The sequence below is a fragment of the Suncus etruscus genome, chromosome 19, assembly GCF_024139225.1.
Source record: "Suncus etruscus isolate mSunEtr1 chromosome 19, mSunEtr1.pri.cur, whole genome shotgun sequence".
NCBI lineage: Eukaryota > Metazoa > Chordata > Mammalia > Eulipotyphla > Soricidae > Suncus > Suncus etruscus.
This window is the reverse complement of record NC_064866.1, coordinates 30,380,641-30,406,903: the sequence shown is the minus strand read 5'-3', so window position 1 is coordinate 30,406,903 and position 26,263 is coordinate 30,380,641. Positions and strand designations below refer to the sequence as shown.

Genomic DNA, 26,263 nt, shown 5'->3' with positions numbered 1-26,263 from the left:
TTTGTTTTTGATTTTGAGTCACACCAGGCAGCAATCAGGAGTTATTCCTGGCTCTGTGCTCAGAAATCGCTCCTGACAGGCACAGTGGACCATATAGATTGCTGGGATTTGAACCACCATCTGTCTTGATTGGCTGCGTGCAAGGCAAACACTCTACCTCTGTGCTATCTCTTCAGCCCCTCTTTTGATTTTTCTGAATACCAGATTTTTTTTGAAACCCATTGTTTTAGTATGTTAGCGTAATCCATTTTCAGTCTGTTTTTTAAAGTAGATGGGCAGATATAAGACAGATAAAAGGCTTTAAATATAATTCTTAAAACTATTTCTAACCTGCTTTTTATTTCAGGAAAGCTTTCTAGAACTTAGAATTAAATTATAGACTTTATTATTTTATCCTAATTTAGTGTCTCAGGACTGTGTGGCTGGGCAGAACGGCTGGAAGACCTTCCTTTTGTCTTGGTGCTTCTCTTTCTTTCTCAGTCTACCGAAGACCCCATTGCCAATCTATCTGTCTGCCTCAGTTTCTTAGAAGTGTGGATTTATTATTATAGTTCCTTTAGTTTTGTTTTTTTAGGGGGGAAATTCAATCATTTGATCTATCACTTATTTGCTTATCCTTCATAGAATTTATTACTTTTTTCACTGGTCTATTAATCTCAATCTTGATTTATGTCTGATTTTAAATTTTTCTTCTTCATTTACTCTTTTTCTCTGAAGGCATTATTCACTTTTTACCTTTTTTATTTGAGTCAATATTTTCGAAAACATGTATTTCTTTTATGACTTCTCTTTTGAGTTCTCTGACCTGATTTCTAAATGTATTAACTTCTAATTATTTTTTATTTTTATATGATATCATTTTTATTATTTTTAAGCTGTTTAAGATGTTAACTTATCATTCTTATATTTTAGCATTTAATTTTGATAACAGACCTGGGATGCTTGTTTGGGCATAATGGGACCTGGGTCTCGATGAGTACAAAACCCTGGGAGGGTTGAGACACAAGATCTGAGAGACACAGCAATCAGACAAAAAAACAGAGCTTGTTTTGTGCTTCATATTAGGTGGAAAAGGAACAGAAAAAATGTAGGTAGGCTGGAGGAATTGATCAGGGGCTCCCTCTCGGGGGCAGGGGTAATGGAACAAATAAGAGAATGGAGTTGAGACTTTGAACATTCATTGGTTTATTCATACACTTGTATATAACAAACATCTGTAGTAGCATTTATGGGATTTGGGAACTGCTGAATAATGGGGGTAGGAAGTATGAAGCTGGAAAATCTCCCATGCTGTGGAAGAATAGACACATCTATAAATTAATACATCACTAGAAAAGGGCCATATCCAAATAAGGACATGCCAGTCTGTGAACAGAGGCCCAGGGTCACTAACCTGGATCATTTGAGAGACACTGGAGTTGTGGCTAAGAAGCACACTAGGCAGAGGGACATATACAAAGGGAACAACAAATCAACCTTGGGCCAACTGTGCATAATCAGAAGTAGTCACTGAGTGCTTAGAGAGGAAGGTGAACAGAGGCTGGGTCAGACACTGAAGACTGGAAATTTGTGGGGGTTTGGGTTTGGGGTTTGGGTTTAGGGTTTAAGACTTCTGGCAAGAAACACTCAGTCTAACCTGAGAGACATGGGGCAAGATGGGTCAGACAGGGGAGGACAGGTGGTATGAGTCTGATTAGAGGGTGAGTTCAGGGGAGGCTTAGCAGCAGGCATGGGGGATTGCAGTCACAGGAAGAAGTTCCTCAGTGTTTGAAATGAGGCCATGACTTGATGATGTTGTACAAAGCTTGTCCAGGAGACAAGGTACTCATCAAATCACTCTGTCCCACCAGCAGATAGTTGGGAATCAGGTATCCTTTGGCCACTGCACACTGGATCAGGTTCTGGGCAGCATCCAGTGCTGCAGCATTGGGAGCGGTACCTGTAAAACACACCTGGTCATCAGTAATCATTTTGGAGGTATATCCTGTTCTTTTTATATCATATCATTTTTTATTATTTTTAAGCTCAATTTAAGATGTTATGAAGGTATGACAGACACCCCTTACACTCCCCCATCATGGTAGTCAATTGTACTATTGCTAGCATCTCTATAGATTAACTAAAACTCAGCCAAGATCCCTCCACGTCAGAGTTTTTACTGAATCAAGCAGAACCTTGGATAAGTAGAATTATTTGAGGTATGCACAAAATCTATATTCAAAAGTTTAGCTAGTAGAGCTTTAGGTCATAGGTAACTTGTACTCTGTACTACAACTGAGAACAGTTATTAGCATTTAGAGTTAGCTGGGATGATGTCCCAGTTATCCAGATGTTTAATCTAGGGATGCTGCTAATAACTTTGAAATAAAAAGTTCATCCCACAACAAGAGTCATCTAATCCATACTGCAGAGGGTGAGAAAATCTTCTTTAATCACATATAGTTCCTGCTCCTGCTAGCACCTCAGAATCAGACTAAAACAGCCCCAGCTATTTTAAAGTAGTTTCTTAATCTTAGAGGTTCAGCCATAAAGTCCTAGGTTCAAATAAACTCGAAGAAGAGATCTGTACAAGGGTATTTCTTAATGTGCAGACCAGGGGCTCCATCTGTGGTTTTGTCAAATAAGTTCATAATTTGTTGTGTAGGCAAAAATTCAGCAAAAAATAGACAAAGAGAACTTCCCTTTAGTGTTTGCATTTATATTTTATATATACTTTTATTTTATTTTTATATATATTTTATATGTAGTGTTTGCTTTTGGATCACACCTGGATATATTCAGGGCCTTCTTTTGGATCTATTTGCTCAATGTTTACTTCTAGTGGAGCTTGGGGACCATATTCAGTGCAAGAGATTGAATCAGGGTTGGTTCCATGCTACGTAAATGACCTAACCCTGTATTATCCTTCTGAATCCTCTGTTCTCTTGTCTAAAATTATCTTTGGCTATCAAACAACTTGGTTGAATGAAAAGCAAATATATTTGGGATATTTTGCCTGGTTGGTAATTTCTGATTATCTTGGGATAATCATATTTGAACTGTGTAAACTGTTATATTTGAACTGTAAATGTAGCATATGAAAACACAAAAATGATGCCTGAATTAGACACCCTACACTAGAGTATCAGATGATGGCCCCATTGCCCCAGCAACTTTACCTGAGAAGGTGCCCATGAAGGCTATGCCTAGAGCAATATCATTGTAGCCAGGTGTATGATAGCCTTGGACATTCCAGCCCACTCCTTCATAAATGGCACCATCTTGACCTACAAGGAAACTAAAGGAGAAACAAGGAGAAATAGAGATCAGCATGAAAGGGAGCCACTGAAGTGTTGCTTCATTCTTTTATGTATGCCTTATGCACCATATATTGATGAGCTGTTTTATAAGCACCCCAACATGAAGTTGGTAGCCCTCTGTACTGTTAGTACTGTACTAATAGTACTGTTCAGGTAAGCCAGCTCTTACAGGGTAGGAGGAGGAGAGAAAGCCTTTTCTAGAAGCTGGGTATTGGACAACACCTGGCAGTGCTCAGAACCTACTCCTTGATCTGTGCTCAGGGATAGTTCTGTGCTCCTAGTAGTTCTCAGGGGTTCATATGGAGTGCTGAGGATCCAACTCAGGATCACAGAATGCAAGACCAGTGCCTACCAACTGTACAGTCTCTGTGGTTCCAGGAAGCCCTAATTTATTTCCTGATTTATGCTGATTTTATGGTATAAAATTACCCTCACAGTCAATTTTAATGTATCAAGATTTAACAATGGGCTTGCAAAATCCCTGAATATAGAACAACTTTTACTCTGGAGCCACTACCCATTGCAGGGGTTGGGGAGTGGCACTCAATAGTATCAGACACTCTCTCTTCCCTGTCAAAGCTTGACTTCTTCCCCTGAGAGACAAGGGACTCACTGTCTTTTGTTTACTCACTTATAGCTTGTGTCACATGTACCATATTTGTCCATTAAGAGTGATTGGATATCTTGAGCCAGCAGGCGGCACTCATCAGACATGTTGCAGGTTCTTCCAGCAGTTTGAATGATGATGGCATACTTGGCGGGTAAGGTCAACTTGGGGCACTTGGTCTCTCTTGCCCCCCAAACAGATCGTGGGACAATGTCAGGGCACACTGTTGTAAGAGTGGAAAAACAAGGACCTGAAAATTCATTTTACCCTCTAGTAGTCTCTGAGAGAAATACAGACATCTCTTGTCTAGAAAGGCTTATGCTCTGTGGTATTCAGAACTTAGGGGTAAAGGATGACTTTGGAAGAAGTCCAAGTAGGAAAGAAGGTCTTGCCTTTCATGGGGCTCGTCTTCTGCTTTGGAGCAAGGCAATTTTCACCTTTCACAAGTAGCGGTTGATGGTATATGGGTGACAAGTGGCCTTTCAGGATAGCGCTTGAGATCAGGCCCTCCATGGCTGACAGGGCATCGGGGCTGGGACTGTGACCTGAAAGAAGATAGACTGTGTAAAACCTAAGCTGGTTGAATTTAGGGCCTACTTACTCTAGCAGAGTTATCAAGTGGGCACTGCAGAGAGGTGGGTTGGAAGTGTGGCCAGATAAGTGTTGAGGTTCCCTTTTCCTCCTGCTCCATGCCCATGTTAATCCTATGCTTCTCAGTCCTAACTTTCTTGGCCTTGCCAACAATTTACTTATACCCAAGCAATTGCATGCTATTTTCAAATACCCTCCAGAAAAGGAGATGCCTGTCAGCTCCTGTACTCTTGCCAGGGAAAGAATGGAGAACAGACTGATTCTCTAGATCAGAAGGCCTGAAAATCAAGAACCTAAATGAAAAGAGTTTTTAGTGGTGCCGGGTAAAGACTTTCCCTGAAGACATGCCTAAAAGAGATGTGACTAGTTTAATTTTCACTATCAATCTCTGAGCTATATGCTATAACTTCATTTTTCACCATGGAATTTGAAAGTCTAAGTATAAGGTGCACAAGGTCCCACTGCTCACAAGGGTTCCTAATCATGGATAGTAATGGAAGAAAACAGGCCATCAGACTGAGTATGAAGTCCTCCTGCAGGCAGGAAATAGTAGGAAAGGGACATTATGGGCTGGTGTTGTGTCTCTTATGCAGAGACCTGTCACACAGGTCACTTAACTCTCTGAAATCTAGGCTACACCTGAGTTAGAATAGCCAGATTATCTTAGAGGCTATTATGGGGAATAATAAAAAAATAAAGGGGAACAATTCAGTGTTGTGACCCTAGCATAGAATAGAAGAGTGAAAGGGAATCAGAAGATTAGAGGTCTCAAATGGCTTTAAAAAGCTGTCCAGAAAAATCTTCAAGTAAATGGTAAAAGGAGGAGTAAAAGACAGGAAGAGGTAGTGTCACTGACACAGAGGAAAGAACTGAAACCCAGATCCCCCTTAAAGAAAAAGTGAATGAGAACAAGGACAAGACTGGAAGGCTACTTCCAGTCCAGATGATGAGGCCAGAAGAGGCAACTGCTGGGAAGGTCGAAGACAAAACCAGGGCAGCTGTAGAAAGAGTATCAGAATGCTGTTAAGTAGCTAAGGGAAAGGAGGTTTAGGAGAAAGTAAGTAGATCACCAGGGGAGAATAAAAAGAGTGAGGAGACAACATAATGTGGGAGAATACTCCAAGAGAACTTGTGTAGCTATTGTGATGATAATAATAATAATAATAATAATAATAATAATAATAATAATATTGTGATAATTACCGCTCTTGGTGCCGAAGAAAGCAAAGCCCAGGGAGATGTTATTATAGCCCTGGGTGTGCATGCCTTGGATGCCCCAGCCAACGCCTTCATATGCCCTGCCATCATCTCCAACCAAGAAGCTGTGGAACATGAAAATAGGGACTCAATGGCAGCACTCTGACTCAATCTGCACTGAGGACCCTTTGCCAGCTTTTAATAGGAGATAGACCTATCCACTAACTGATATTTTCTTGGGCTTATCTCAGACACTGGATATGATTAGTCTTTTAATTGGGGGTGGGGTGGGTCACACCTGATTGTACTCAGGTTTTACTCTTGGCTCTGCATTCAGGAATCACTCTTGGAGGGCTTGGAGGAGCATATGTAGTGCCAAGGATTAAAGGCAGGCTAGCTATGAGAGAGTCAAACACCCAATCCACTGTACTCTTTCTAGCTCATTGATTTTATTCATTTTAAACTCAAGATACCTGCTATTCAGGGGGAGAGAGTGGGAAGGTGAGGGATGGGTAATAAGGTCCAGAACCCTGGATATCCCCTGCCTGCCCTGTCCATGCTCACTTGTAGGCCACATCACACCGGCTGTTGTTGTGTACATGGTACATCTGTAGGTCCCGCAGCCTCTGACTGCAAAGGGTTTTGTTATCACAGTCCAATCCTGGGATATGGTGTATTATAAGGAAACGCACGGGTCTGGCTAGCTGGGTGCTGCAATTCAGGGCATATTTGGTCCAATTCTCGCGAGACACCACTTTGGACACATCTGTGGAGCAGGAGGTTATGGGGATGGGCTTGTCACAATGCTGCCACATAAACCCCCTGATCTTCCACTGGTCTTCCCTTATGGGCCATATCTGCCAGCAGGCAACACCTCTTATCTTCCACCTCCACAAATTGTGGCACTGCATCCTCCACCCAGGAGAGATCCTTCCCCAGAGACACCCTAGAGATGCCCGTTTTTTTTTTTTCATCCCAACAACACCCTGACAGAGATCTTGCCTTGCAGCTCCTTCTTTGCTTTGCATCCCCCAGTAAACATCTTTCCCATCATTGACCTCTGACCTACAGGAAGTGCTGAGCAGTGCCACCCCCTCATCTAATACTTAGCATAAAAACCCCATCCCTAACCAGCTGTGCTGTGCTTACCAGCTACATTCTTTCTGATTCTCCCTGCTCTTACCCTCAGCTTGTCACCTTCATCCAGGTGGAACCTTCGACATCCCTTTCAGTCTGAGAACAAGATACAAAATCTAGCCTCTGTTAGAAGGTCCCCTAAGAGCAAAGGCTGACTCCCTCCTGCCTGTTTCAATCACCCCACGCACCTCTGGAAGCCCTGTCTACCAACACAAGGTCTAGAAAAATCTGTGTTGGTATATATATAGTCTTCTGGTGGCCTTTTCTGCGCCTCAGTTCCACCCATATACCCTCATCTGGCTCAGAACATTTCAGACACAGTTCTGGAGAACCCACAGCAGTCATGGATTCCTCACCTTTCATAAACTCTTTGACATTTTCCTTGATCTTGGAGATGTTGCCAAGCAAGTCTTGAAGTCTATCTGACCTTTGTTTTACTTGTGATTTATCCCAGGAGGAATCACCTGCAAGGAAATATTACAATGGGTCTCTGGATCACAGTACCATCTAGCACAGTCACACAAATTCAGCCAAAAACTGCCTCCTGACCAACCCCTTCCTAAGACACAAACACCTACAGAACCTCTCAGAGCCCCTTGAACCACCTTCAAGAGTAGCTTGTGGTGCTGTTTCTTCAAAACCAGCTCTAAGTAATGGTCTAAAACAGGGGGTTCCTCTAAACAGACTATCAGCCAAGAAAACAACCTGGATGCCTCTGTTGAGGAACTTTATCTGGTCAAAGTTGAGTGGAAGTGTTTGAAGTTATCTGCACAAATATAGGCAAAATTTTTTTTGGAGTGACTGTCTTTAATCAGTGATGGAGTCAGGAAATGTGCCCTGTGTGTCAACTGACTTCCTTACCCTTTTCTAGTAAGAAAAGGAAGTTCTTTCACTGGCAAGTCATAGTAAGTGATGAATAACAAAAAACTCAGGTGCTTCGTCCTTCATTTATATGATCCCCATCATCAGTTTATAAAGTCATACATAACCTTATCTCAATTTTTAGAGGAGGAAAATTAGGGTTAAACAGCCTCAACCTATTTAAAACCATTGTTAGAAGTTCAAGGATTTGAAGACAAGCTTGAACTCTTAAACACAAAAAAGCTCTTAAACTCACCCAGCACAGAGAACAACAGAAACCACAGCAGCATACTTCTGAGGATGAGGAGAGTTTGCATCGTGGCCCTAGAAGAGAAATCCAAAAATTCCAAACACATCGTAGATGATCCTAGTGCAGAGAGTGTCTTTCCCAGTTGGGTTCTGAGTTGGTTAGGGGAGTAACTGAGGGTAAAGGGCCCAGCTTTTGTGCAGAGGACATCTCCTGCTCATAGCTCCCTGTAGTAATAGACATTCACAGGGATAGAGAGAAGAAACACACTCACATGTACACTCAGAACTACCTATGCTGTTCCTGTGTTGTCCCAGCCCACAGTTCAGGATGCTGAAGGATCCTGTTCACCGGCAGATGTGGCCTTTAGCCCTGCCTCTTCTTCCAACTGTGGTCCTCTTCTTGCTGGAACTAAAGGATACTCCCTCCCCAAAAGTAGAGAATCTGATCTCCCATTTGTAGAGGAGGAAAGAAAGTACAGGATCAGTAATTAGAGAGGAGAAGAAGAGCAAGATTTGAGATACCAGGTACTAGTAGTTTCTGGTTTCCGTAGCCACCAGAGGATCTGTGAAACCAGACTCTGGCTGAGAGCAGAGATCCACCCAGTGAATAATCCAGAAGCCTCCTCCCTGGGAAAGTGCAAGATTGCTCAATGCTCTCTGATCTCATTTATCATCTCCAACCTTCAGATATCTCTTATCCTGGGAGTGCTGATGGATTGGGGGTCATTTGCTGAAAGAGTGTGCAGGCAGCAGTGGATCAGAGTTACACAACAACATACTACTCCACCTTGATCCCTTCTACATAGTCACCAACAGTATAGATGAAGGCAAAGAAGTAGCAAGGTACCTTCCAGAAGATAGCCACCATGTCTAATTCTTAAGTCTGACCCTATAACCTTCCTGCCCAACCTCTTCTCTGATACTAATGCATGTCTTTGTAAAATGTCCATGGAAATGAAAGTTCCATGAATTGATCCTTTAGATTTTAGATAATTCACTAAAATGGTTTCAGATTTTACACTGAATTAATCTTTAAGCAACATCACATTATGGAGAGGCAAAATGAGTCAGAGGGAAAGGGATATACATGGAATGATCAGTCATTTGTAGCATATATAAAATAGTATGATATTAATATTCAGAAACAATAGAGATGAGAACCAAGAGGAAGTTCCTGGATAGAAGCTCACTACAAAGATTGGAGGAGTATAGTTAGGACAGCAAAGGACCACTATGACAATTATAATTAGAAATTGTCTCTCTGGATAACAACTATGCGCTGAAGAAGAAGATGAAGAAGAGAAAGCAACAGAAGAAGAAAATGAAGAAAAAAGAGGATGACAATGATAATAATAAGAAGGAGGAGAAGGCAGAGGAGGAGAAGGAGACAGAGAAGAAGATGATGATGATGATGAATGAAGAGAAGGAGGGGGAGGAAAAAAAAGGAGGAAAAAAAGGAGAAGGGAGATCTGTCATAGAGGCAGTGAGGGAGAGGACAGGGGTGGGAGTTGGGAGGGAAACTGGGGACTTTGGTGGTGGGAAATGTGCACTGATGAAAGGATACATGTTGTACATTTTATGACTAAAACGCAATCATAAACAGCTTTGTAGCTGTGTATCTCATGGTGATTCAATTAAAGAATTCATTAAAAATTATTAAAATGAATTTATTAAAAAAACAAATAAGAAAAAGTGAAACAAAAGAAAGATCCACCTGGAGTTTTGGTGATTTCAACACACAGGCTCCTGCTACAAGAGACACTTCAGCTTTAGTGATTTCTAAGAACTGAGATTTGAATGAATAAATGTGGAAAATTAATCAGCTTTTTCAGACTAATCAAACTGTATGCCGGGCTTGTTTATGCCCTGTCTGACACCTGGGGATGCCCTGGTTGTGTCTCCATTTTAAGAAACAGGTTGGTTAGCTCTTCTCGAGCTCATATATATAGCCCTGTATTACCTCAGCCATTCCTAGATAGCAGAGGATGGATGAAAAGCAGTTTTCCTTTTGGAAACTGCCATATCTCTTCTCCTCACTTCACAAGCGTCAACAAGAGTACTCTCACAGTATTGATTTGCTGTTGTTGTTGTTGTTTTGTTTTTATTTTTGGGCTACACAGGGCAGTGTTCAGTCCTATATCTAAGTTCAGAAAACACCTCAGAAATCATCAAGCCTCCTAGTGCTTGAACTACCATATGGGATGCTGAGAATTGAATCCAGGTTGGCTGAGTGCAAGGCAAACACCCTACTCACTATACTATTGCTCTGCATCCCACCCCTTGGTATTGAAGACAAACAATATTTGTTGCATATATAAACATCCAGGAAATAAATATGCTTAACTAAAAAGATGATAGTCTAAAGATAAGAGCTGAAAAATGTGATTTATGGACACTTATTTGCTAATTACAGAAACCCCAGTACCCTTAGGGAATGCCCGTTTGGTGGGAACATTGTATGCACTCTTTTTTCTACCCCTCTCCCAGAAGAAGACAGAGACTTTTTTGCATTAGCACTCCAAAACCCTTTGATATATAAAGACATAGCTAGGTTAGATTAGCATAGATCAGCAACTGTCTATTAATCCTTGTCTTTCTTCCTGTTTCTACTGGTTTGGAACAATAAATACTGTATGTGAAGACAGGCTGGATTCTCAGCCCATGAGGCTGTGAAATCACCAATCTCATTTTTCCCTTTTTTGTTTGTATTATGTTTTCTTTGTCTTTTTTGTTTGTTTGTTTGTTTGTTTTGGGCCAAATACAGCAGAGCTCAAAGGTTACTCCTGGCTCTGTGTTCAGAAATTGTTCCTGGCAGGCTCTGGGAGCATATGGGATACCAGGGATAGAACCAGGATCAGCCACTTGCAAAGCAAACACCCTACCTGCTGTGCTAATACTCCAGCTCCTCTATTTCTTAATTCTCACAGTGCCTCTGCTTTGAACCTATTCTCTTTGGGCTGGACCCTGGCAGTGTTGAGAACAAAAGTATTGAAGACCCAGATTAAAAAACAAAATAGAAGGAGGGGGGGAGGAGGAGATGGAGAAGGAGGAGGAAGAAGAAGAGGAGGAAGAGGAGGAGGAAGAAGAGGAGGAGGAGGAGGAAGATGAGGAGGAGGAAGAGGAGGAAAGAACACAGGCTGTGCTGAAGAAAGATGTCCACAAGGGGGCAGAAGAGTTCTCTTAAGATCCCAGACCTACTCAGGTCTCATCCATCACATCTCTCCCACTTCCTTTGGTCTCTCCTGTGCATTCTCTTGTAATGCAAACATCTTAATTACAGGAAATAAAACTATCCTAAACATAAATTTCATCAACCCAAACCAAGTGAGAAGCATCTGTGGAAGTCAAGTGATAGGAGGTGAGCCGAAACCGCCCAAGAAGGGTGGAGCCAGAGGAGCCGGGCTGCCTCTCTTTGCCCTGTGGTTGCACACATCTCCTATTCAATGATCAATAGCACAAGAAGCAGAAAACATCATACTACAGATACAGAAGAGACAAGGGGAAAAAAGTAGACCATGCAGAGAGAATGAAGATGGCAACTCTGATGATCCAGATAGGTCACCTCTGATGGGCAGAGGTGGGCTGTACCCATACAATTGATGTTATTGCAAGAAATTACCAGCACACAAAGGAATTCCTAGGATAAGAGTGGCAATAAATCGCTTAGTCCTCATTAAAGCATGCAGTTTCTTTAAAGCTAAAATAACAAAGTTATATTAATAACTCTGGATTTCAGCAGGAAGCATAACATAAGCATAAGGTTGTTAAAGAATCAGAAATATAAAATAACTTTTGGTTATGATCAAATTAGTACAATTGAATAATGCACAATTTGGACTTATAAGAGGTATGACATATAGTAAGTTTATATGATGATTTAGCCATGAGGACAGCATAGGGCAGGTTAAGACATGCTTCAATATAAATAGCTAGAGGTTGGAGCTTTCCCCTGGGTTTTAATAATACTGGGCTGGTGGCTGCAAGTAGATGAAACAAGCTTGGGGAAATATTTGAAGGGTTGCATTGAACATGCTAAAAAAAAGTAGGACTGACCCAGCCAGGACAAACATGGCAGTCAATAGGCTGTGAAGCTTAAAAGGAGTTCTACTCTTATATTTATACATATTAATGTTGTTAAATTCTGATATGATAAAACCATATATTTCATATTTGTACCCTCTGGCTGAAAGACAGCAGTGAGAGTTGAAAGACTGTCAGGAAAGCCACAATCAGACCATTTGGGGGTGTCCATTAAGAAACTCCCTTAAATCTTGATGTTCTTCCTGGCATTTAGGGATGAGATGAGGATTAGAAAACTCCTCTAAATCATATGTGTAGTCACTGATAGTATCAAGCTGATGTTCCCATAGGAGACAATCTTGAGAATAATGGTTATAAAATGCTAGTGAGCATGGTATGTTAATTAAATGGGAGACAGCCCAATGGGGAGGAGGTTCCATTTGTAAAACAAAACAAAAAACAAAACACCTGGGTACGTCACTAGCTAGGCCTATATAGCTAGTCCTAGCGAGCATTCTCGGGGACAGTTTGATATTACTGAGAAGCCCTAAGACATTAGAATTATTAGTAAACACTTTGATATGCTCTTTGTCTGTCCAGGCTACTGGATGGAAAAAAAGGAGGATTGAGTAGATAAGCCCAATAGACCTGTCTGATTCCAGTAGTAAAAGCATAAGCCCCAGGTGACTATAGGGTGAAATGGTTAACAGCAATAAAGTTAACAGTTTATCAGTTGCAGTCACTATGCGTTTGGCCTCTGCTACCAGCTCTGTCATCTGTCTCCAAGTGGAACGGGCAGGTGGTTGTTTTGGACTTGTGATGGTGTTAAGTGGTTGCTGGTCTCTGGTCAGGCTTAACTTCTGAACCTTGCAGGACAGCCCGCTCATCTCTCTGTTTCATTTTCTCTTTGAAGTTGCAGTCGCAGACTCTTGGGGACCTCTTTGGCAAGTAGGATGAGTCGGTAGGTGATCCAAATGGGGGACTCTGCATCCTGCTTGGGCTGTGGCAAGGTGGGCTGGGAATCTGTCTTTTTCGTTTGGGGGGCTGGTTGGCAGATGGCTGGGGTCAGGGGAACGTTCCAGTTACTGAGGAGTTAAGAACTGAGGTTACGTAAAAAGGGTTAAATGAGGGGAAATAACAGATCAGGGCTGAGAGAGTGAAGGACTAGAAAAGAATTTGTAAGGTGGTAAGCCAAGGTGGGGGGGGGGGGAAGAGGAGTTACATGTAGAAGGGGGAAGGTCAATATACAACATAGACATTATGTATATTACAGATGGACATTAGACATTGAGGTGGCCAACACATACACTCACACACACAAGCAAATAGACATACTGAGGATAGATCCATGGCTTACAGTTGAAAAGCTGACCCAGGTGGAATGGGTCAGAGCGCTTAAAAATTATAAAGCTGGCAAGTCAGATGGAAAGCTTTTCTATTTTCTAGGTCAATCATCATTGGTGAAGGTAAACTTTACTAAAGAAAGGCTTTGTGGATTAGATTGTGTATAGAGCATTCTTAAAAACAATCATAATTTTCAAGTCTAGAAAAATAAGCGATAAGGTAATGAGTACTGTAAGAGGAATCTACACCATGAAAAATAACCAGAGGATCTTGAGCATCCAGTTTCCTTTTCTAAAAGCAAAAAATTAAATCATGAGCACTATGGTATAATGGTAAACTACCTAAAATTGAAAACAAATTGTAATAACATAATGAATGAGCTCTGTAGCAAGAGTTTATGGCATGCAGTTGCATATTTTATTGTTATCAGTGGACATAAGCATTAGACTCTATTAGCAGGCATAATCAAATAGAAAATGAATAGATTAGAATTTTTGTCATGACATCTTAATGAGCACTGTCTTCTGAGTCTAATATAGTATAGCATTGCAATGTGAAACAAGGATGACCAACCTATATCTTCAAGTACTCACGTGGACAAAAAGATCAAGAAGTTATTATAGACATAGTAAAATTAAGAATTAAAAATTATAGCTATGTATTGTTTTCTTTGCTTCTCGATTGTTGATTTCTGCTCTGGTTTTTATTACTTATTTTCTTCTGCTTGTGTTTGGGCTCCTTTGCAGTTGGTTTTCCAGATGTTTAAGATGTCTCCTTAGGTTGTTGATTTTGCCATTTTCTTTTTTCCTAATGTAGGCCTGTATTGGTATGAGTTTCCCCCTAATTACTACTTTTATGGTGTCTCATATATTTTGGCAATTTGTTTCTTCATTATCATCAGTTTCAAGAAATCTCTTTATTTCTTCTTTTATTTTCTCTTTGATCCAGCTGCTGTTGAGCAGCATGTTGTTTAGTCTCCAGGTTTTTCCATACCTTCTTTTTTACAGCCAATCTTGATCTCTGTGGCATTGTGGTCTGATAGGATGGTTGGCATAATTTTCTATTTGTGACTTTATATAGGTTAGACTTTTGTCCTAGAATGTGGTCTATCCTGGAGAAAGTTCTATGCACACTTGAGAAGAATGTGTATTCCACTTTTTGAGGATGAACTGCTCTGTAATACATCCATTAGTCCTAGTTCATCTAGCTTTTCATTTAGAGCCCATATGCCTTTGCTATTGTTCCACTGAGTGGATCTGTCTAGCGGTTATAATAGAGTGTTGAAATCTCCCACTACCTTCATGATCCCATCCATATATTTCTCTAAGTTTATGAGCAAAAGCCTTACATGTTTTTCTGGGTCTACATTTGGTGCATAGATGTTGATCAGAGTTAGCAGTTCTTGCTCTGTTTTTCCTCTGATCAACAAGTAGTGATCATCTTTGCCTCTAAGTACTTTCTTGAGGTTGAATGCAGTTTGATCTGATATGAGAAAGCTGTTCAGATCCAATCTGTCAGCAACTCTATGATATAAATTGAAATGAGTTTGGTTTGGAAAAAGTAGGGCTGATGGGAAGGGGAGGTTCAGTAATGGCACTGGATCCCAGTAGGAGACTGAGAGAGGCTGGAAGAAGGGCCCGTTCAAACTTGATGGAGGGGATTAGGATGGGAGTTTCCCTGTTGTCACCAAGGCATAGAACTGACTGTCCCCAGGTGTCAAGGAATCAGCAATGGCTCTGGTACCCAGTAAGAGGCTGAGAAAAGCCCCCCAAAGACAGTTCTGTTTGTATTTGGTAGAAGGGATTAAGACATGGGGTTCCCTATTCCCTCTCAGACACAAACCTGGGTAGCCCAAAAGGGCAGGCTATTAGTAATGGCGCTGGAACCCAGAAGGAGGCTGAGGGAAGTTTGGGAAGAAGGGCCTGTTTGCACTTGGTGGAAGGCATTAGTCTCGAAATATCTTTATAGACCCTTAGCTTCTACTGTAACAAGTATAAAAGCTGTAGTCAAATTCCTTCACACTCTATGTTGCAATTTACCATTAGAAGATTTCCAAGTGGAGGTTTTGGTATCTTAGCCATGAAGAATATTTGCTACTATAATTTTGAAAAGCTATAGCTATATAACTCTCCACAATTATTTATTGGTGCAAGATGGATTTATTTTAAATTGTCAACAAAGAAGCTCATTGCTAGGACACTAAATAAAGACAAGTACAATAATTAAGCTATATTATTTTAATATTATTTAATATATATTTAATATATTAATATTATATATTTAATTATATATAATTATATATTATATATAAATATATATTTAATTATATATAAGTATATAATTTAATATATATTACATTTTAAAATGTAAAAGTTATTTCACTCTACATTTTCTCAAGAATAAAAATTGTTTTATCTCTTTTTACATGCGGTCATGTCATGTGTATCTTCATGCTATTGTATATGAATCAATAAATATTTTATAAGTTTCAAATTTTAATATATTAAATTTTATAATTTATAATACACATATGAAAAATTCCTGTAAGGTATCAGTTCGTTATTCCAAGTGTAAAAATATATTATGAACAAAAATACTGAGATCCAGACCCAAGCAAGATGTGCTACAGGCTGTGCTAAGAAAGAGTGTCCACACGGGGGCAGAAGCACTCCCTTAAAGTCCCTGAGCTGACTCTGGAGGCGGCACTCTCCACTGGACCTCTTTATCCATTTCACATCTCCTACTTTTGTCATTTCTCTGCTGTGCACATTCTTCTATGCTGCAAACATCTTAATTACAGGAAATAAAACTATCCTAAGCATAGGTTCCCTCAAAACCAAGCCAGGAACATATTATTGTTGCAAATGTTTATCAGACGTCTCTCCTATCAAAAGTTCCCATAAAGGGAAGAGTAACACAAGATCCCCTCTCTCAAGTAGTTGCTCAACCAATGAGGAAGACAGACAGAAATATGGCAATTGAAACAAAAACTTGGCCCTGTTTGTGAAGCCCTATATACTTCCTGGGATTCCTCAGAGACAACGGGAATAGCTGTGGGCTACAGGAAGTTCACATGGGCTGCCCAGTTTCAGGCTCCTGCCTGATCTGACTTCATACTGTCACACTCCATGATTCACAGAGAGTCACCGGTCATCAACTAGTGCTCATGTCTCAGTGCTTATGTCTTCCTTGCTTTGCATCCATTCAGTAAGTGTTCACCAAGTCCGCCAGCCAGGTTCTTGCTACATCTTGCCATCTTGTAAAGCGTTCCTGCCAGGGAGCCCAGAGAGAAGCAGAGATAAGATTGCAGCTCAGATCCCAGATGCAGAGCCATGATTCTGACCCTGCTACCCCACACTCAGGCTCTATCCAATGCACACCAGGCCTCAGTGCTCTTAGATTTACTTAAAATGATGTGAACAGTGAAACAATCAGGACTTTTCACACAACAATTCCAAGTATCTGTCTGGACTGTTAGAAGATGCAGCCACATGGGTCCCTTGTCCAACCTGAAGTCTGAGCCTTCATTGCACATTCTCATTTGCCACTGTTTCCACCTCTCCCTTGTGTCCCCAACCCTGAAGCCATCACATCAGCGGTCACAGTTGCAGGTGACAGGACCAGTTTGTTGTTTTTTAAACTCATCTGTCTGAATATGAACTGAGTTCCTGGGCACAGGGGATTTGGACTTCCCATTTATCCAACTCTTCCAATTGATCTGTCTCTCTGCTTTCAGGTCTGTTAACCAATTTTACTAAATTAATTCATGAAAAAAGCGAAGGCACACAGTAGAGGGTGCTGTGGCTACACTCACATAGCCTCTAGCTGCCACAGCCTAGAATAGAAGCTAGCGCGGGCAGGTGCACGCAGCCTCTTCTGCTTGCTCTTGTCTGTAACTGTCAGCTGGTATTTTCAACTGTCAGATGGAAGGAGCACTTGATGAGGGAATACATATATTGTTTACAATCACAGCTGCTGGGGATGTGTCTAGCACTATCTCTCATGCAGAGACCTTTTTGCTCATTGATTCAAGCATGGACTCTGCCTGAACAGTGCTTGATGCCGTATTGAATGTATTGACACTGTATTGTTAATGAGACCAATATGAATTACAAGATTTTCACAGTTGTCTTTCAGGTACATAGTGACAGTGAATTCCAACCACCATTCCAACCACCAATGTTGACCTCCCTCCACCATAGTTCCCAGCATGCATCTCATACCTCCACCCATTAGCCCCTGGATTGTTGTGTAAAAGGTCCCTTTTGTGTAATGCTTGTTGTAGTTTGGGTCTCTTGATTCTATTGTTAGCTTTGGTTTGGATATTTAGGTTTGGCCATTTTTTATTTTCACTCAATTCTCCTTAGATCACTTGGTCCCTGGGTCCCATCTACATTTTTTCTCAGATTGTAGGAAAACAATGTAGGTCCTGTAAAATCCCCTGTCTAGAAGCTATAAATATAAATAAAATTAAAAGGAAAGGAAGAAAAAATACAATAAGATAATAAATAAATTAAATTAAAAATGGACAGATATGACAAGGTTCTTTTTTTAGGCATAAGTGCAGTAAATATTGGGGATATTGGAAAGAAAATTTCCTTGATCTAAGAGATACAGGGTGTCTCTACCCTTGAAGGATACTGTCATGAGACCGACTATAGGCTCCTCCGGAAATGTTACATGTCAAACCCCAAGGTCTTTCTTTATGATGCCAGGAAATATTCTGCTCAGTCATGGTTGTCAAAGTCAGTTTTCTGTAATTAGAGATCATAGTTTTGCACAAATCCTAGGATGAAGCCTAGGTTAGAGTCTTTATGGGCCAGGAAAAGTTCTGCTCAGTGGAGATTGTTGTAGTCAGTCTTCTGTAATTAGTGATCTTGATTTTTGCACAGATCCTAGGATGGAGGGTCTTCTGATTTCATCTCAACATTAGGTGATGAGGTAGGGCAACCTGAATTTGGATCAAGATTGTTGCTGTTTCCTTGTCATCAGAATGCTCTAAGGTTGGGATCAGGGGTTCAGGGTTGGATGGTTGATGTCTGATCACTTGAGGTCTAAGTTGAATCTTTATGACAAATGTTCAGAGTGGGAGGTGCCCCTGTATTACAAAATTTATGGATTCTTATCTCTATTAGATAAGAACTTATTTCTATACATAAGATTTTCCATTTTAGTAACACTCAGAAGTTTACAGTGTGATTAGGAATATGATCTTGGGGACAATATTTTCCTACTAATTATGGCTCAAGCACCAAATCACACTACCCAGGAGCATTACCATCAACACACAGTGGGGATAGACAGTGCAGACCTTTTTGCTCATTGATTACAGCATGAACTCTGCCTAAACAGTGCTTGACACTGCGTTGAGCACCTTTTCAACACTCAGAAGTGTTGTAAGTGTGTGTGTAAATGATATGATAGCAAATGATCCTTATGTATTGAATGCTTCCAACTTTATGTGTATTCTTTCTGTCTGCAAACTTGGTCCTGTTATTAACCTATTGCACTGATACAGAAAGTAAGGCCTAGAGAGGTTAAGTAAATTGTGTAAGGTCACATAGTTGGTTTAAACTCTCTGTTTTCAATATTTTCATGTTGGGGATCAAAATTTGTGCTTCTGACATACAAGGCTTATGCTATACCACTGCAATACATATCTGGTCTTTTGATATGAAATTTTTGTTTGTTTTTGGGCCACACCTGGCAGTGCTCAAGGGTTACTCCTGACTCTGAGCTCAGAAATTACTCCTGGCAGGCTCAGGGATATTTCAAAGTTTGAACCTGGGTTGGCAATATGCAAAGCAAATACCCTACCTGTTGTGCTATTATTCTGGACTGAAATTTTTGTTTTTGTTTTTTGGGCCACACCCAGTGATGCTCAGGGGTTACTTACGGCTTTGAGCTCAAAAATCACTCCTGGCTCAGGGACCAGTTGGGACGCTGGGGATTGAACACAGGTCTGTCCTGGGTCAGCATGTGCAAGGCAAATGCCTTACCACTATGCTATCACTCAGGCCCTTCTGATCTGAAATTTTTTTGTTTTGTTTTGTTTTTTAGGCCATCACACCCAGTAATGCTCAGGGGCTACTCCTGGCTATGCGCTCAGAAATCACTCCTGGCTTGGGGGACCATATGGGATGCAGGATTTAATCACAGTCCATCTTAGGCTAATGCCAGCAGGGCAGATGCCTTACTGCTTGCGCCACTGCTCCAGCCCCAGGGTCTGAAAATTTAAGCACAGTTTTATATGAGATTTCAAAAGTACATGACAAGATATTCTCAATCCAAAATTGTTCTCTCTGACAAAAACTAATCACGATTCAGGAAAGCCCAGAGAGTAGGAAACATCTTTGGGAAGATTAAATCAAAGGACAGTGAAGGTGGAAAAAAAAAAGTGCCCTCTATGATGGAGAGGAGAGGAGAGGCTGCAAGAAGGCATCCACCACTGTAGGCTTTACTTAGGGCTCCTGGGCCAAGGAACATCACGTGGCTTACTCACAAAAGTGGGGGTATCTGCTGGGCCCAGTCATGGGCTCTGTACTAGGAAGTTCATAACCAGGAATCAGAGCTCTTGAGTAGGGTGTAAAGTCAATTGTCCTTAAAGAAAAAGCATGCAAATAAGTTGAAAACAAGAGAGGAAGAGGTAATGGCCACTATAGGAAACAAGAAAGGAATTCCTAATGAGGAAGCAGAATGGGCTTCCTGGACAAGTTGGCCTCAGAACTGAGTCAGCAGGGTGGATAGGGCACTCCTGGGGTAGGTAACAGCATCAGAACAAACTTTTATGTGGACAGGGGTGTATATTGGCCTATGGGGGCCCACTTCCAGGATTTTGTGTACTGTGTTCTGGGTAGTAGGGAGTGGGACTGAGAAACCAAAGATCCCAGCCAAGGTGGAGCAGGTAAATGCTTGTACAGGGATCTGCAGGAAATCACCTCCTCTACCCCTGTGAGACATGGCTCTGTGGTGGGTCAAGGTGCTAGGAGAGAAGTAGAGTCACTGAAAACATTTGTATCTGATGTCAAGAATCTCTCAGGACCAAGAAACAGAAATCTGTGCCTCATCTGCAGTCACTCTCTGGGTTCACAAATTCCACCTCCATCTCTGAGGATCTGTTTAAGGCCTGACTCACTCCCCAAGCCCAGAAAGCTCTGGAGGCAGGCTCAATTCTCTTTATTGCGTTGAACACAAGAGCAAAGAGTCTGCTGGGCATTAGAGTCCATGTGTGCTGCCTCTACAATGTTTTCAGACCTCCACAAGGCAAGGAGGGGCAGAGAGAGAAGACAGGTGATTACTACCAGCTTCCTCAAAAATCAGCTCCAGGACCTGGGCTGGGAATTTCATAAAATAACCAGAAGTGTTATGTGAACACTTCCTGTCCCACTCCTGCCCCCTTCCTGGCAGTGACAGCTCAATTTCAGGTTACCACACTGTTCTCCAGTGAGGCAATATTCAAATGATCTGTCTATAAATGCTGAAGCCCTCAGCACGATGGTCAAAATCTCTGTGTGGTTCCTTGGTTTGGGTAAGTGAGCTGTTGGCGTGCCCAGGCTGGAGCCTGCCTGCTGCCCTATCTTCTTTCTCTCTCATCCTCCCACCACACACCTAACTTCTTTTCATATCTCCTTCTAGAACTCCTCATGATGAACCCACTCATGATTAAGTTTCCTTCCATTTCCTAGCTCATGTTCTGCTGGAGTCTTTAAACTTCCTTCTGTTTGTTGTTACTCTCCAAGTATTACAAACACTATTTCTGATTTGCCAATTATGGACTTGTATTTTCTTTTTATTTTATGTCTCCCTGGCATGGTTGCCTGCATCCCTTAGAAGTCATCAAGACATCCCAAGAGTCTTTCCTAGTGACTGATCCCAGCTTCTCCATTGCTCAGACAGGTGCACAAAGATAACAGACAGGATGCCAAGGATCGAGAACAACGTTGAGTTGATCATCAACATCTTCCATCAGTACTCCCGCAGACTGGGCCACCCGGACACCATGAACCAGAGAGAATTTAAAGATTTCGCCAAAAAAGAGCTGCCAAACTTCCTCACTGTAAGTCTTAATTCCTACTGGACCTGATCTAGACAAGCCACTTAGTCTAGTGGAGGAGAGAGCTACAGCAGGTGATGGTCAAGAATAAGATTCTAGACCCATGATCCTGACCCTGAAAGTCCCACATGCCATCATTTTCATCTTCAAGAAGCTATCAGGAGGGAAGCTGGATCATTGGGGATACTACTCAGGAGGGGAAGGGGGGTTGGTTCCATTGGAGCTACAGTGATCGGGAGAATGGGAGACAGGCAGCTGCAGCCTTGGTAGGGGAAGGAGTCCCTTCTTCCCTCCACCTTCCCATCTTTCACCCTGTCACAACTTCTCTGGTATTGAGGGAAAGGCATGAAGAAAGGAGTATAGTGGGCAGGATGCTGGGAAGGGCAAGGCATAGGTTGAATCAGCTTGGAATTTGCATTTTCTCTCTTTTGCTCTTGAGAGTCATCCTCTATAAAAAACATAATTATAAGACCTTTTCCTCCCCTTCTGCTGCCTATCTTTCTGGGAGACACATATTTTACCTGGTCAGGTAGATCTAAGGAGAAAACACTGTATCTTGTATGGTCCTATGAAGGTCTCTGGTCTCAGTTCTTTCCTGTAAAGTGGAGAGAACCAGAGCTCTGAATGAAAGAGAAGGTGGAAAGCAGGGTGAGGAACATACCCACTTCCTGCTCAATGTACACACAGAGTCTATGTCATTTCTATTTGTATTGAGGCTAAGGAATCAAGGTTCTTATGCTTTTGATGCCTGGGCATTTTCTGTACCCCTGTGCTGTTTGCAGTGAGTTCTTACTTCCTCCTCTCTCCAAACTGCAGCAAAAGTGCAGGAATGAGGCTGTCATCAAAGACATCATGGAGGACCTGGACACAAATGGAGACAAGCAGCTGAGCTTCGAGGAGTTTGTCGTACTGATAGCAAAGCTGGTTAATGCGTCCCATGAGGAGATGCACAAGAACACCCCCAAAGGGCAAGGCCACAGCCATGGGCCAGGGCTCGGGGGAGGGAGGTAAAGGACGTGGCCATTGCCACTAATTGGAAACCTGCCCATGGTTCTGATCCACTGGGGCTCCAGGACCACCTGGCCATATGTCTAAGTTATCCTTTGAAAACTGGGAGATAAGGCCAAAATAAAGTTTCCTTCAAGTCAGTTGCCTTTGTGTTTCTTCCATCACTTCCTGCACGGCCTCTTGGGTAATGAGCACTCTTTAGCTGCACCCATACATTCAGAAAACACATAGTGAAAAATGACCTAAAAATCCCCTACCTGTCTGTGACTTGCCCTCTGACTCAGAGCTCAGTCACATCCAATGAACCTGTCAATCAGATTTTATCACCATATTATGCAAAAGGGGATCCCTCTTCCTCAGAGTTCTGTCTCAAAAGAACCTTATTCCTCTGGAGGGCCTAGAAGGGAATCCAGACAGGCAATGTGGAGGAGGTAAAGAGTTTGGACAGTGGGAACAAGGACAGTTTGGGGTTGTGGGCAAGTACCTACCAACTTCATCTAAGTCCATGAGAGCAGGAACATCTCTGATTGGAACTGGCATCCTCTCGTGGACTCCGAGAAAGGGGCACATGTGGGAAAACCTGGGAGTGCAGGCTAAGACCCTGCTGCCTGCAGTGTGTGTGTGTGAGAAAGACCTCTCTTTTGGGTGAGAAAGAACTGAAGGAACTGCCTCTTTTATCTCTAGAGCTGAGGCTTCAACACACAACTTGAGGCTGGCTGCTGGCTGCAGGGGGTCTTTGGAGGTAATGAGTCTGAGGCTAAGCCATGGAGGTGAATTTGAGTGTTCTCTTTGTTTAGGGGGAGGTCTTACAGTTCTTCTAGCCCCTGGTATTGATACTGGGCATTGCAAACTCTGCTGCTGAGTGGCTTCCTAGGAGCAGCGGCTTCCCATTCACGGGACTCTAGACCCAGTTGCTCATGCCTGATACACACCACACACAGTGACTTCTGTGCCATCAGTGTCTGTTGCCTAATCTGGGAGCTTTGCCATCAAATCCCTTTCCTGGGTTACACCAGACTGAGGTCTTTTATAGTCTCTGCCCAGGGGAGGGGCATTTGCAATGCCATGTCTTTCCAGCAGAAGAAGGATCTATCATTACTGGTATTACTGAGTGTGAAAAAGATTAACAGTAACCTCTTGGTGTTACAAATGAAGAAAATGGGGCATGGTATAAAACAAGACCAATTCTACATCTTGTGGTGATATAGTCCTTGTGAAGTACTGAGAATAAAGAAAGCAGCAGGTGGTTGGATGCTGGTCCTCCCCTGGCTTCCTCTGTGACTCCAGCCTTGTTGTATCTAGCCCTGAAGACCTCAGAGCTAAGGTTTAGGGTTCTACACAGGTCTGAGAGACCCAAGGCAAAGTAGTGAAATTGTTTCCAACGCCAGACTGGAAAGCTTCATGTGCAAAGTCCAAAAGCCCTAGTCATTCCCCCAGAAAACTGGGATTCCTAGATTATCCTCCCTCAGGCTCTGAAAGGGTCACAATCACAATTTAAAAAGTGTAACTGGGCTCAGAGTAAGAAAAACCAGCGTGAAAATTAAGGGTCTGGATCTGGACAAACATGCATATACTTTTTGTCTTTTCCTTTCCTTTCCTTTTTATTTTTGTAGTCTCACAGATATCCTTTAAAAATTGATTTACTTTATTTAAAGAGCACGTATCATATAGGAGAAATAGTTGATAATACTACATTTGTTTCCAGGTAAATGGAAGTGAACTAAAGAAAAAAGAAAAAAAGAAGAGAAAGAAAGAGAAAAGAGAAGAAATAAGTCCATTCACAAGCAAATTTATGAAAGTTATTATATCTTCAATGATGTTATTAAGTCATTATCAGAAGGTTTAGTAGGCTCTGTTGCTAGTTGACATTTCTGTTAGTTTGTTTCTAAACATGAGGTGGCTTCAGATACACATCAGTATTTAAATTGATTTGTACCTATGGGTGACAATAAAAAGAAAAAAGAAAATGGAGTTACTATGGGGGCTGTAAATGTTAGCAGCACTATCCAGAAAATTCCAAGCAGTTGATGATAATGTAGCTTTTTGTAGGGTCTTTTTTAGCTGTTAGGACTTCTGGAAGTACAATAGTCAATGGAAGGGAAGAAGAGAGGGTATCAACACTCACTCTGATATCAGCACAAATATTGGCATACCTGTTTGGTCAGACTGCTTTTTTTTTTTTTCTTCAGAGAGCAGTAGAGGAGTCTTGAAGCAGAGCCACTGGCAATGCGACCATTGTGATTGATGGGTGCAGCAAACTTGGCTTTGGTAGATTGGAGATTTGGCCAGCCCTCTCCCCCTGAGATTGCCAGCTTTCAGTTGTGTGGCCAATGTACCCCAAATTTTTCACAGCTTGATTTATATCTCTTTTGAGAACAGACTGGGTATATGGAGATAGCCAGGTGCTGGCATGATGACTGCATTTGTGGCCTGGTTTCAACTACCAGGGCCTTCAGAAGTACAAGAAGATGGCAATGGAGTGGGCATGCAGGGCGTTTGCCTTGCATGTGGCTGACCCAGGACAGACCTGGGTTCTATCCCTGACATCCCATATGGTCCCTCCAAGTCAGGAGCGATTTCTGAGTGCATAGCCAGGAGTAACTGCTGAGCATCATTGGGTGTGGAAAGAAAGAAAGAAAGAAAGAAAGAAAGAAAGAAAGAAAAAAGAAAGAAAGAAAGAAAGAAAGAAAGAAAGAAAGAAAGAAAAGAAAGAAAGAAGAAAGAAGAAAGAAAAGAAAGAAGAAAGAAAGAAAGAAGAAAAGAAAGAAAGAAAAAAAAAAGAAAGAAAAGAAAGAAAGAAAGAAAGAAAGAAAGAAAGAAAGAAAAGAAAGAAAGAAAGAAAAAGAAAAAAAAGAAAGAGAAAGAAAGAAGAAGAAAGAAAGAAAGAAAGAAAGAAAGAAAGAAAGAAAAGAAAGAAAGAAAGAAGAAGAAAGAAAGAAGAAAGAAAGAAAGAAAGAAAGAAAAAGAAAGAAAGAAAGAAAGAAAGAAAGAAGAAAGAAAGAGAAAGAAAAAGAAAGAAGAGGGAGAGAGAGAGAGACCTTATGATATCAACCCAAATACTAGCCCAAATATACCTGGAGTCTTGGTCAAATTGGTGAATTGTGTCTGCAGAGACTACCCCGATTTTGATGATGATAGTTTTATTGTACAATTTACAGTCAGGAAATTCAATATCTGCCTTATTTTCTTTTTAGAGCAGCATAGTATTCTATTCTGTACATACCACATTTCTTCATCCATTTATCCATAGTTGGGCATTTGAATTGTTTACATATTTTAGTTTTTGTATTGTGACTATGAACATAAATGTGCATATATCCTTTAAAATGGACATTTTGTGATTTTTGTGATAGAAGCTGAGAAGTGGTATCACTGAATATATGGGAATTCTACTTCTATTATTTTTTTTTTTTAGAAATCTCTATATTTCTTTCCACAGAATTTGGACCAGGCAACATTTCACCAACAGTGAGTGAGGGTTTCTTTATTACCGCAACCTCTCTAACACTATATTCAGTCTTTTTAATATGTAGTGTTTTCATTGGCATGAGATATCTCAGTGCTACTTTGATGTGGATTTTCCTCATGATTATGAGTGAGGATGAGCACTTTATATGACTATTTGACATCTTGATGTCTTCTTTGGGAAAGAATCTGTTCATCTCTTCTCACTTTTGGATGAGATTATTGAATTTTTTTGGTTGATCGTTGTGAGTTCTTTATAGGATCTTAGATACCAGTCCTTATCTTGATGTGGGTGTGTAGAAATATTTTCTCCATTCATAAGATTCTTTTTATTATATTTGGGTTTTCTTTTGTCGTGTAGAAACTTGTTGATTTTTATGTAGTTCCCTTTGTTTATTTTTTTGTTGTTTCAATTATTGCCTCTTTGGTTTC

The 26,263-nt window shown here is 41.3% G+C and overlaps 2 protein-coding genes across 2 annotated transcripts; one reads left to right on the top strand and one right to left on the bottom strand.

Moving 5' to 3' along the window:
- Positions 1-1,760: 1,760 nt before the first annotated feature.
- Positions 1,761-8,009, bottom strand: PGLYRP4 (peptidoglycan recognition protein 4). The gene is made up of 8 exons (XM_049765616.1): positions 7,949-8,009; positions 7,207-7,295; positions 6,259-6,488; positions 5,701-5,819; positions 4,299-4,451; positions 3,931-4,129; positions 3,159-3,277; positions 1,761-1,939 (listed from the first exon to the last, which is right to left on the bottom strand). The coding sequence occupies exons 1-8, from the start codon at positions 8,007-8,009 to the stop codon at positions 1,761-1,763; spliced, it is 1,149 nt and encodes a 382-aa protein (XP_049621573.1).
- A 13,208-nt stretch (positions 8,010-21,217) lies between these two features.
- On the top strand, positions 21,218-22,506 carry S100A9 (S100 calcium binding protein A9). Its single transcript, XM_049765835.1, has 2 exons — positions 21,218-21,361; positions 22,175-22,506. Exons 1-2 carry the CDS (start codon positions 21,224-21,226, stop codon positions 22,367-22,369), a joined length of 333 nt encoding a protein of 110 aa, XP_049621792.1. The 5' UTR covers positions 21,218-21,223; the 3' UTR covers positions 22,370-22,506.
- The last annotated feature ends 3,757 nt before the right edge of the window (positions 22,507-26,263 follow it).